The sequence below is a fragment of the Miniopterus natalensis genome, chromosome 5, assembly GCF_054644295.1.
Source record: "Miniopterus natalensis isolate mMinNat1 chromosome 5, mMinNat1.hap1, whole genome shotgun sequence".
NCBI classification, from domain to species: Eukaryota; Metazoa; Chordata; class Mammalia; order Chiroptera; family Miniopteridae; genus Miniopterus; species Miniopterus natalensis.
This window is the reverse complement of record NC_142085.1, coordinates 26376017-26389283: the sequence shown is the minus strand read 5'-3', so window position 1 is coordinate 26389283 and position 13267 is coordinate 26376017. Positions and strand designations below refer to the sequence as shown.

Genomic DNA, 13267 nt, shown 5'->3' with positions numbered 1-13267 from the left:
TTTTCCGCCTACCCTCCCCAGCAACAGATAGATTCTGAGGTTCATAAAACAGTAGCATATAAAACATATTTCCTTTCTTTGTCAAGAGTTTCTCAGCACTCTTGAACCTAAAGAGATTAACACTATTTACCCCTTCCTATCTGGCAGGCTATAGTTTATTGTATCTTAAAAACAGGTATAAAATTTAAAAAGCAGCGAAGAAAGCATCACAAGTAATCAAAACTGATCTCTACACCAAGGAAACATATTTATCTGGACCATTAAAAACTAAGCTAATACATCTTTCAAATGAACTGCAATCTCCTACAGCATTCTAGAGAGAATACAGAGTTCCAATACAACCTTTTCACGTAAAGCCAGGAGTAATCGTAGCACAGATGGAAAAACAATTTCAGGAGGAGGAAACAAAAGTTTTGGATATCACTCATATATCCACTTTTGCAATCACAATTTTACCCACTTTGAACGTTTAAAAAAATAGTCTGTTCACGTAAGCTAGGCTATTCAGACATTTAGGAAGCACAACCCCGGCAGCGTGGATTTGTTGGGTGGGTAGGAAATCAAGGGAGCTGAAGTTACAATATATCATTTCCTTCTGTGAAGGATATCACAAGAAAATTCACTCAACAGCTGTCAGCACTGAAATTGAAATTAGTTTCTTTTTACAACTAAATCCCTAGTAAATGGTATCTGACTTGTGTTGGCCCAGGTGATTTTCCCTGCAGTTATTCCAAGTAAGAACACAATCAATAAAACTCTGTTATAAATTGAATGCAAATTATTTTCCACAAGCATAAAGTCTGAAGTTGCATTTTAAAAAATCTCCCTAAAAACTACCATATGCAGTGTAATAATCTATAATTTTCTACAACTGGGACAAATTCTTTGATACCAAGAGGCTCACATATCCAATAAAAATCAGGATCATATGGGTTTCCATATCAGGTAAGAACTATAAAACGGCACACTTGCTACTTTTCCTTACTTTAGGTTGGCCTCACCTTGCTCCATGTGGTCCATATTTTCCTATTCATTCCAAATTCTAAACTGCAACAATCCAATGAACTGCAAGAGCTGAAAGGTACATCTCATTTTTCTATCAAAAATGCCTGTACCTTATATTTGTCAAAAGTCATTGAACTGTACCTTTAAAAGAAGTACACTTTATAGTATGTAAATTAAGCTCAATAAAACTGATTTGAAAGGTAAAATACATACATGCATATTTGTAAGATATATTCGAACTACAGACCTCCATAGGTATTTTCACCATACACATTTAAGGCTTCCAACAAATACCTCCACTTTCATAAGTAAATTTTTTATATTCCTTTACATTCTTAGCATATAGTCTACCAGAATAATGACCCCCTAAAGAGAGGCTGTTTTTTATTTGCTTTTGACCCAGGAGAGTCAAATAATTACAATACGGAAAGGCTGCCTAAGGGAGTGGTGATGGAGAATTGAGGAGGGTGGGGAGCACAGAATAAAGTTCTAACATCCAACAGAATTAATACCTTAAACTGATGGGCATCTCATTGCCCCACAGATAATTTACCGAGTGTGGAATGCTTCTGAGATCAGCTATCACAGATTTATGGTACTCTAGGATTACCTCCTCACATCTGTTCTCTAATAACAGTAGAGAACCAAGGGCACAATGTTTTCGGGGTTTTGGTGGGGACTTGGGGAGGGAGAGAAATCAAACAAATGAATGAATATTGACAAATGTACAAATAAACATGATCAGTTCGGCTAGTGATGCTGCCTGTGAAGGAAACAGAGTAAGGTAAGATCATATAGTCCTGGGGGGCGACTTGACTTTGGGTGGTTACAGGCAGACCTCTGTAAGATCTGAGAAGACACACTCTTACACTCATGGATGACTGTTCCTACTGGCCCCCTTTACATTGTATCATGTAGTATGTCAAGGACCAAGGTAGCTCAATTAAAAATGGGCTTTTTTATTGATTTTGTATTATCTTTTATAGAACTATTCTCTAAATAGTAGTTATAAACAATTGAGAGGGTATCAAACCTTTAGTGAATCTTGGTAGTTTGTCTTTCCTTGGCCCAATTTATCAAATTTTGTTTTGTTCTTACTCTGAGTGAATAAAGGTCCGCTGTGTCAGGAATGCCAGGAGGTCATCTTAGATTAAACATTTAGACTCGAAAGACTGCCACAGGCCATGTGTGGCATCAGTTGACTCAGAAAGACCCAGCACAGGAATCACAGCTTGCTCACAGCTCCAAGCACTCCTAGTCTATGGGATTTCTTGCTATAGTCCTGTTGGGCAGCTCCTGTACAAGGTGACAAAATCCACAACAGCAAGTGCAGGAGCTTCCCTGGTGTAGGAGCCTCATGACCCTCAACAGCCACAATTTCTAATGACAACTACACAGGTATCACTTCCAGGGCCACCTCAGAGCTGGAACTCTGGAGTCCATTAATCTAAACACCATTGTGATTTTTTTAAAAATACATGATTATCTAAATGTATGTCAAATAAGATATAGGACTATGCTGTCTAATCAAGTACCTATTAGCTACCACTGGCTGTTAAAATTTTAATTAATTAAAATTAAATAAAATTTTAGCCCGGCCGGGCGTGGCTCAGCGGTTGAGCGTCAACCTAGGATCCAGGCGATCGGGGTTCAGTTCCTGGTCAGGGCACATGCCCGGGTTGTGGGCTGCAGCCGATCAATGACTCTCATCATTGACGTTTCTGTCTCCCTCTCCTTTCCTCTCTCTGAAATCAATAAACATATATATTTTTTAAAAATAAATAAATAAATAAATAAGAATTAAATTAAATTAAATTTTAGAATCACACTAGCCACATTTCAAGCATTCAATAACCCTATGTGGTTACTGGCTATTGGACTGAGCAGCACAGATACAGAACATTTCCATCATCGCAGGAAGTTCTACTGCACAGCACTCAAGTTACTTTTCAGCTGCTGACATGTCACGGTAACTACCCCAATGCTTTCTCAGGCTTTTTAAGAAAGTAATTTCCTGTAGCAGTAGCATCAATTTACATTTTGTTGGCACATTAGGCCTAACACAGTATAAAATAACTAATTTTCTTTATTATTTTACTAGAGGAATTTAAAGAAATCCAATGAATGAAGAATAGGAAACTGCAGATTAAAAGAACTGCTTGAAAACATAATCATAAATTTTGCTTTCCAGGGAAGACTGCCAGTATCCACAGCCCAGAAATCCCTGCAGAAACTTTGGAGTCAGAGGGCTAACAGAAATCTTAAACGTCTACTCAGGGACAAACTGCAGGAGTACAGTGACATGCAAGAGTTTGTTCTCTACTCAATGTTCTGTGCTTCCACAGAGTCATGTACCTCTACGATGCTAATGATCATCATAATTTACTGTAATTACATGACTAAAATTCTCCTTTTCTGATCAACATTAAGTCCTATAAGAGCAGAAATAAATATGGATCCCTAGAACATGCACCATGACTAGCACCAAGTAGGAATTCCCTTAATATGTGTTAAATGAATGGTAAATAAAACAAACTCTGAGGAGGCTAAAAGGTTTGTGGCCATTTACTAAGTACTTCTCACACCAACTACCTCCTTAACTCACAGCCACTATGTATAGCCTCTCACAAAGTCTACTGTTTGCAAAGGTATACAGTGTATTTGCCTTGGCTAGCTAGCCAGTCAAGGAGACAGAAAAGATTTTCCTATCTTCTTTCTATATCATTAAAAAGAAAATCAGTAACTTATTTATATTTCTATGAAAGTCATTGGTTAACCCTTTCTTTAACTTTAAAACATGTCAAGCTAGCAAAGTGAATTAAGCTAACCACAAAACCCCAGGGAAATTTCGTATTCTACATAAATTAAGAGTGATGGTTTACTTATAAAACTGAAGTGATGCAAAAAGGTGTTTTAAACATCCCAGAAGAAAACCCTCACTGTAATAAGCAGATCAGTGGTCCTTTAAAGATATTTTCACTCTAATTTCTGGAACCCGTGAATATGTTAGGTCGTCTGGTGAAAGGAACTATGCAGATATGATTAAGGTAAGAACCTTGAGATGGGAAATTCTTTTGGATACCCATGTGAGCCAATCTAATCACATGAGCCTTAAAGCAGAAAACTTTCCCAGGTGGAAGCAGAGCGATGCAGCATAGGGGGAGGTTAGACTCAAACATGAGAAGGACCAATGTGCCGGTTGCTGGCTCTGAGAGGGGACCCACATGCAAAGCCCCTAGGGGTGCATGGAAAGCATCAGAAAGAATATGGGCAGCCTCTCGGGGCAAAGACGGGTTCCTGGTTGACAGCCAGCAAGGAAACAGGACTTCAGTCCTACAACTGCAAGGAACTAAAATCAGCTGACAACATGAATGAGCCTGGGAGCAGATTCTTCCCCAGTCTCCAGTAAGGACCACAGCCCTGCTGACATCCTGAGTTTAGCTCCAGGAGACCCATGTCAGGTGTCTAACCTATAGAACTGTATGAAGATAAATTAGCGTTGTCTTACTCCACTAAATTTGTGGTAATTTGTTTCAGCTCCAACACAAGGTTTTAATCTAGATGTACTAATAAGGTTTAAATTTCAGCTTCCTGAATTCTGTCTTTTTCAAGTCACTGGTTCACTTGTAAAAAACTCTGCCACCTTCTCACCTGGGCAACGTGACACCGTTAGAATAATGAGCTCTCTCATATCTTCAAAGCTATACATCACCTAGTTTGCTGCTGTTCTTTGTTCTTATCTCCATCTGCTAGAAAACATTTATGCTACAATTTTTCATCACAGGTTTATTCAACCAAAGAAGCCTAAATACCCAATAAAATGGGAACAACTAAGTAAAAGTAAATCCATCTATCCTCAGCTGTATATTATAATGTCACTTATAATTAAAGTCATGAAAATAAATTCATTACAAAGTATGATATATTAAGTGAAAAAAAGAATTTTTAAGAAGTTTACCCACTTCAATTATAATTACATAAAAATATACAGAGATTGCAACAAAAGCCTAGCAGTAGTTGTATTAGTGTGGTAGGATTCATTTCTTCTCTTTTTTCAGGTTTTATATATTGTGCCTATAAACTTTATCAGAAACAATTAAATGACATTAAATTTGTAACAAAATCACATACAGGTACCATCTCTTACAAAAGATTTCCCACCTCTCTCTCTTTACTTCATTAAGCTGCAGCATACAGTGCAGCCTTGGGGGGGAGGGGGGTGATAGAATAGGAGAGGTAGTATAACAAATAATATTCTTAATTAAGGGAAAACACTAAATGAAAGCAATTATTAAAGTGATTTATTAGAAAAAATTTTTAAAGTGATTCATTATATGCTCTCCCCCAATTCATTTCATATCTTAAGGCAGAGGTGTGAAGATATCACTATGGGGAATGGCATTATTTTTAAGGAAAAAAGTCTCAATCATACAACTGAAGTTATCACCTGTGGAATGTGGGCTGCAAGTTTCCTCTCTAGTCTCACCTGTTTATACCTGGCATTTGTAAGTGACATAAAAAATAAAAATAATAATCTTTAACATACACTCTTGACAGTCTAATACTATTACATAAATATTATCCCCTGGGTGTCATCAGTAATGTAGCAAAAATACTATGTACAATAAATTTAAGACCTTTATATATCTCCAAATTAAAAAATCAGTACACTATACAATCATCCTAGAAAGCACAGTGAGACATGAGAATGACAATAAAGTCACATTGAGATGTAGACTCATTAGATGACATATCTAATGATATGTGACTTGGGGAGAACAGAAACAATGATTTACACAAATTCTCTCTGGCACTTCATAATTTAACATTTTTAGGTAAATCTAAGCAAGTTTATTTCTTCCAGTGGAGAAGTTCTTGGTATCAATTTTCAAAAGTAGTAAAGTCTTATAAAATAATTCATTCATCTCTTTCGAGGGAAGTATAGTAATTTTCATTTGAAAAATCAGGTTTTAAAATGAACTTCCTGAGGCTCCATCACCAAACTTTAAAATAGGGATGATGATAAATGACCATCTATTGCCCTCTCCGGGTTTTTCTCAGTCTGCGTGAAAAGCCATGTTGGAAAGTACTTTGTAAACTCTTGCCAGTTTGATTTCTTGGTCCCATTTCCTCCCACCTTTTCAAAAAACTTCCCTCTTCAATTATTTCTCCTTACTCTCATAGACAGCATTTCCCCTTAATCTATAAATATGCTCATCTTTCCATCTTAAGGAGAACATAAAACCCTTCTTCAGTCACGAAGTTCACTGAAAAAGGATGCCGTCCCCTACCCTCCTCGCTCTACTACGAGCAGCCCACATGCATATCTTCACAGTCTCACCCTCAGCGACTCCTTCACTCCTTGCGGGAATGGGGCTGGTCTCTGTGCCATTACAATGCTGTGGCTAAGCAACCAGTGGCTCCCGAGCGCCTAATCCAACTGGCATCGCGTAGTTCTAACCCGACTTGCCTAGGGCATTTGAGTGGTTACCTTTCCTTTTTCAAATCTTTCCCTCAGTATCTTTGATACCACCATCCCTTGCTGCGTTTCTGTTTCACTCAAGATTCCTCCCTGGTATTTTTACTGGAATCTCTTTTAACTCATCTCCTACCTCCACTGCTGCCCATCACGAGTCACTTAAAACACTGATGTCCTATGGGTTCTATTCAGGGACATTTACCCTTTTCTTGTCACTCTGTACTCTCTCCCTGAGTGATCTCAACCATTCCCTGATTTTAATCACCACCCATACAGTGACGATTAGCAAATGCCTCTCTCTGGTATAAACCTCACTCTTAAACTGTGGTTTATATTCAGCTACTTACTAAACATCCCCCCCGCCCCATGCTCCACAGGCATCTCAAGTTTAAAATGTCTGAAACTACTAAATTTATAATCTCAGCATCACATTCATTCCCTAATCCCCCGCCTTCCTTTACTCTCCTTCTTAGTTAATACAGCATCACCACCCAAGTGAGATGAAAGTTCAGCCCAATCTGAGTACCCACTGTGAGCCACCACAGTGCTAGGGTACAGAATCCAAACCATGAAGTCATAGCACCACCACCTAAAGATATAATTCTATGAGGGACACAGTTCAATTAATAAAATTAAGTACTTTGCGCTTAATTCTTAATAGAAAAGTTTACAAATTTTGTAACATGTTTAAGTGCCTATCTCTCAAATGGAATCAAAACTGTAAATTCCTTGAAAACAGAACCTCTGTCTTTTTAAAACTCAAACCAAATAATAGGCTCACTTTTACTAATGAATGGATGGATGCTACTGGTAAATTAAATTAAGCTTGTATTTCCGTAACATATTAAAGCAAAATGTTTTTCTGTGCTTAATTTAACTTTTAACCACAGAACTATCACTTCTACATTCTGAAAATAACATATATTATTAAGCAACATCTTAGATTTTGAGGTTGGCAAAGTATTATATCAATGCTCTTAGAGCATTTCAGTCCTGTAAAATGATTTGAGAACTTCTCTGTATTGCTACTTTAATTTTTAAAGTTATTTGTACCATCATCCCAAATTAGTTTTATTGACAAATTTAATTAAAATGCTATTCATCATCCCACTTTGGTCATTAGAGCACTAAACAAAATTAGACCTAATAATGACTTGAGTCTCAACCTCCTGTCTATCCCCTCTAGGTAACATTTAAACTATACAGTTCATGCAAATCAATGGTGATTATTTTTTTCCTAACAAGATTACATTAGAATCTCTCAAACCAAACAGAATGCATTCCTACTTTGACCTAAGCAAAAGGAAGGTAAAAGAAAAGCACTACATTCAGACAGCCAAAAGAGACAATTCAATATGATTGAAAGCCATCTCACAAGGCTACTTTGTACAACAGGAAGTGTCAAACTACTCACATCAACTGCCATCCTCCATACAGATATCTCTGACATGGTAATAAAATGAGAAACCATTTGGTTTAATAATAATAAAAAAGCAACACCAGTTGGTGCATATTACATGTAGCATCTAGCACTGGTTGCCTAGCAACCAATCCTGAGTGAACTGCATGAGAATGAAAGCCCCAAATGAATGTACAGTTTGTGCAAGTTTCAAGGACTCGAAGAGACATGTCAGTAGTTAATCTAAATTCTAGCTGACAATTACCATACTGAGGTGGAAGAAGGAAAATCCATCATTATCTCACAGAATCGAGCATTAACTAGAGGTACGATTCAGCCCTTTTAGGTTTGTATCTTCTATACCTATGGTTTCACAGGAAACACTGTGATGATATGATTAATAAATTATAAAAACTATGCATAAGTAAAAAAATATTAATGTAATAAAGCACATTCATTCACTCAACAAAACACATAATGAATACCTATCATGCCCCAGCCACTGGAAAGAACAGATATGAAAGTCACTTCCCAAGCTCTCAAGCAGCTCATACTATAACGGAGTAATCAGACAAGTAAACAGACGATTACAACATCGTAAGCTCTGTAATACAGAGGTAGCCATAGGGTATTATGGAAACACGTATAAAAAACATCAGGTGCCGACTGAGGGGAAGGGGACAGGAATGAAATGGGGACCCAAGCGAAGTCTTAAAGGACAAGCAAAAGTTAGTCAAGTTATAAACATGGTGGAAGGGGAGAAGAGCATGCCAGGCAGAAGGAAATATTTACAAGGGCACAGAGGTGAGCAAGAGCAGGATGTATTAGAGTAACTTCAAGGCGTTGGGCGGCACCAGAAGCTAGGGTACCACCACTAAGAGAAGAGTCCAAGAACAAGCCAGGTTCCTTCCAGAAGGACTTCATATGTCAGACTAAGAAGCTCAGGCTTCCTCTAAAATGAAACTGAGGGTAGAGAATAGTTTTAAGCCAAGGAATAATATAATCACTCCGGTAATGATGGGAAATATTTTAGAGAGGGCAAAACTGGTGTCAGGAGAACAGATAAGAGGCTTATTGTAAGACAGATACTAGGGAGATAAAATCATCAACAGGTGAGAACAAGCAGGAGAGGGGTTGGGGAGGTGACTCAAACATGATTCACTAACACAATGCTCTAGGAAATTTAACAACTAGTTATAATATTTATGATACTCAGTCCTGATGAAATGTTAGCCTGACCCCGTCCCCAACAAAACAATTATATAGAGTTTAAAAGCATCTGTCTAGGAAGGAAAAGTTACTAGAGAGAAGGGTAGGAGAGGAAGGAAAAAGGGGGAGGAGAGGGAGGAAAGAAGAAAAAAATAAAGAATACTTAAAAGATACTGGAAATTAGTATCCACCCGAGTTTATGAATGAGAAGTGACATTCTCAGTTTTAAAAGAATAAAAAGAAACCATAAAGGAGAACACTATGGTGCTTGGCTACATAAAACTTAAAAATGTAGGTATGATGGATAATGCAACATAATCAAAATCTTTCAGGGAAAAAAGTCTGTAACAAATATAATGAAGAATTAATACTCTTTATATCTAAAGTATTTAAGATCAAATAAAATCAGGAGATGCTATCAATAAATGGGCAAAGATACAGATAGTTAATCCCATCTCAAAATAAAAATGGGTAATAAAATGTTTTAAAACCATTCTTAATAATAAATGAAATGTACAAGATCACAATAGTATTTCTATGGTTAACTATTAAATTAGCAACTGTTTTGGCTGTCCCAGCTAGCTTAGGGTATAGTAACATGGGCAATATTGTACAATATGAAAGTATAAGCAGAAAAAGGTTGTTGTTGTTTTTTAAAAATTGTTTATTGACTTTTAGAGAGAGAAGAAGGGAGAAGAGAGAAATATCAATGTGAGAGGGTAACAATGATTGCCTGCCTACTACATGCCCCCTACCGGGGACGGAGCCTACAAACCCCCACATGTGCACTGGCTGGGAATTGAACCAGCAACCTTTGGGTCCACGGAGGAAGCCCAACCAACTGAGCCACACAGGCCAGGGCTGGAATAAGGCTTTTTGAAAACAACAACAACAACAACATATACTTATATAAATATTTATATACTTATATACTTATATACTTATATATATATATGTACTTATTTATATACTTATATACTTATATAAATATACATATGCCATTTTTTATACCAGTGAAAAGAATTGGAAATAGTCTAAATACCCCCCAAAGGGAGATAAATACATTACAGTACATCCATACAAGAAAACATCATGCAGTCACTAAAAATTATGTTTTTGGAGAGATTCTAATAACAAAAATGTCTTACAATGTTTACTTTTAAAAGGAAAAAAAAATAGCAAATTCTATAAAAGTATAATTTCAATACTGGGTTTTAAAACATTATAAAAGTTAGAAGTAGTCTGATTAGTGATGATGGGTTTTTCCTTTTACTTTCCTACATTATCTAAGTTTGTTGTGTGTTTTTAAAAATTAAGATACATTATTACTGTATTAGGAAAACAAATCCACCTATTTCCTCTATCCCCCATAAACTATGTGGGGGTCTCAAAGTATGCCTTGGCCTTGTGTTTAAGTACATAGCTCATTCCTTTGCTACCTTGGGATAGCCAGCCATCTCTACTCATTTTAACTTATACGTATCAACTAGTTCTACACACTTTTAATGAATTAAAAGAGCTTGCTATGGTACCCTAAAGTCAAGGGTAACAAATGTATTGTATTAAGAACTTCAACTTAAATCACTGAATTAAAGCAAGAAAAAAACTAAACTTTTACTAATTGAAGAGGTTTTAGCCATGTTAATATACTTTACTGACTATAATGCACTCACATCTATAAGCATAACAGGGCTGTACCTTCAAATTACCTGAGGCGGTTAAGCAGAGGCTGAAGTCTCTCATCGGACTGCACAGCAGGCAAGGACCTGGCCGTTAACTGAAAAAAGAGAACAGGGTTAGTAAAATCAGCAAAGGCCAAATACAAATGTGCCTGAACACTGGATGCAAAATGGGGATGGCAAGGCAGAGGGAGAGGGAGTACTTAAAATGCAAAGACATTTTTCTTTTTTAAATCAAAGAACTGTATAGAAAGTGGACACATTACGTAATTAAAACTAACTATCTCGTCCTAAGTTTGTAGGGTGTGTCAGTGAGTTTACATAAAGAAAAACAAAGAATATCATCTGAGTTCATGAAAAGGCCTCTAGTCATGAAAACATTATCTTTGTAAATAAAAATAGAAAAAGTTCTAAATTTATAGCAACCAATCTTGTAGCACTGAGCCCTGGGATGATGAAAAAACTGGGGAGAGAGACACTCATTTCTAGCTAAGCCACTGTGAAATTGGTTACGTGCAGAAGCACATGCACACTGCCATGCATTCCTCCGTTCTGACAAGCACATTACTATAAGAAACTAAGAAGAGCTTTTACGCAGACACAAAGCAACTCAAAGTATTTAATATTGAAATACGATCTCAAGTTGATGTAGGAAACAAAATGTAAGAGCCAAAGCCTTATTCCAAAATACTGTGTATCAGGTAGAATCATGGAAATGTGAGTCTCTGGTAGACTTTACTACAATAATATTAATTATATCCCCATGTATATCTATTTGTCTCTCTGTTCTTAAAAAAGTTCTATTGTGCTATAAGAATTTGACCCAAGGAAATTAAAAACATTCATCTAAAGTAATTAAATACCTTGAAGTAACCTTAATAAAATACAAAAAAATAAATAAAAGATAAATTTCTTATGGATTCAATTATGTCAAAGTAGTTCTTATATTCTACTAACCAATCATTTGACAATTCACAAAAGACAACTTTCCTTAAGACAAGCAACAAACTGAAAGATATCCTTTGGTTTTATATATTAACTATTTCATACGTTAATTAAAATTTTCTATAAACAGCCCTGGTCAGTGTTCCTCAGTGGTTAGAGCACCAGGCCTGCACCCCAAAGGGTCATGGGTTCAATTACCGATCAAGGGCATACACCTGGGTTGCAAGTTTGATCCCCACCATGGCTGAAGCATGTGAGGGAGGCAACAAATCAATGTGTCTCTCTCACATCAATGTTTCTCTCTCTCTCTCTCTCTCTCTCTCTCTCCCTCCCTCCCTCCCTCTCTCCCTCTCCCTCTCCCTCTCCCTCTATCCCTCTCTCTCCCACCCTTCCTCCTTCCCTTCCATTCTCAATAAAAATCAATGGAAAAAATATCCTTGGGTGAGAATTAACAACAAAAAAATTTCTGAAAACAGACATTTTAACTCATCAAGCCTAATTTTCAATATTATGCAGATAAAATAAAACCATCCCCTTTAAAACATCTAATAAATGCTGTATTTGTGAAAAATGTTGGCCAAAATGCCACATATGAAGCCATTTTTATTAAATCACATCTAATAATAATAATGGAGAAATATTCCCAATTTTGTGCAAGTCAGCAAAGTTATAGACTAATTTAAAATACAACAAAGTGAGACAATTAGTCTGCCATGATTTTAGCACAACCAAAATACTTCCAGTATCTCTAAGAAATTTTATAAAATGTTATCAAGGTTTTACAAACAAAACACTTTAATACATTCTATATTTGCTCATGTCAAATCCCTTTACAAAATGTCATTTTCATTGTTTAAGAGATTTCATGTCTCAGAACCAAAGCTATGCTCTGAAAAGATTAAAATAATTTATCTAGATACTTCAAAAGTCAATTTTCTGAAAAGAGAAGGAGCAGACTGAGTTTTTCAGTTACCTCTATAGAACATGCTTTCTAATCAAACCATCTTTTATGAATGAAAACACCTCAGTAACAGCAAACTATCTTTAAATGTCTGCTCATTCCCCATAGGGAATTTTTCCCAACTCACTCTTATCTTAATCTCAGCCTTCAATTCCTTTTTCCTAAACTATTAATACATCTCCATTCCACTGTTGTTTCTGCCTCCGTTCTTGCCTCTTCCTTAATTTATTCTCCACACCACGGCCAGATTGAAATTTTCAAAATGCAAGTTAACCACTCCCCTAATTAAAACCATGTAATAATACCCTTCCACTCTCAGGCTAAAGTCTGCTTTTTCATCAGACATTCTCCTAAAATACTCCCTTGGGCCACACTGAGGAAACACTGGGCACAGGACGAGTGTGACGGACTGTCCAGCTTCTGCCAACTCCACCAGACACACCACAAGCATATCGGGTAGAAAGGTGCCATAGCTCCAGTTTCTGGAACACATACGCTCAACGACTGATCCCCCTCTCTACCCCTTCCCCACCCCACAATGTATTTTCAAGTTTGAATTACTGACAAGAATTCCTAAACTGTGGGCCAAT

General features: G+C 36.7%; 1 protein-coding gene across 2 annotated transcripts in view; it reads right to left on the bottom strand.

Annotated features, from left to right (window-relative positions):
- PRIM2 (DNA primase subunit 2) overlaps positions 1-13267 on the bottom strand; it is a 235589-nt gene that overhangs the window by 90818 nt on the left and 131504 nt on the right. For both annotated transcript variants that reach the window (XM_016197235.2, XM_016197234.2), the window contains exon 8: positions 10802-10869. In XM_016197235.2, the coding sequence (XP_016052721.2) occupies positions 10802-10869 (68 nt within the window). The remainder of the gene's footprint in view (positions 1-10801; positions 10870-13267) is intronic.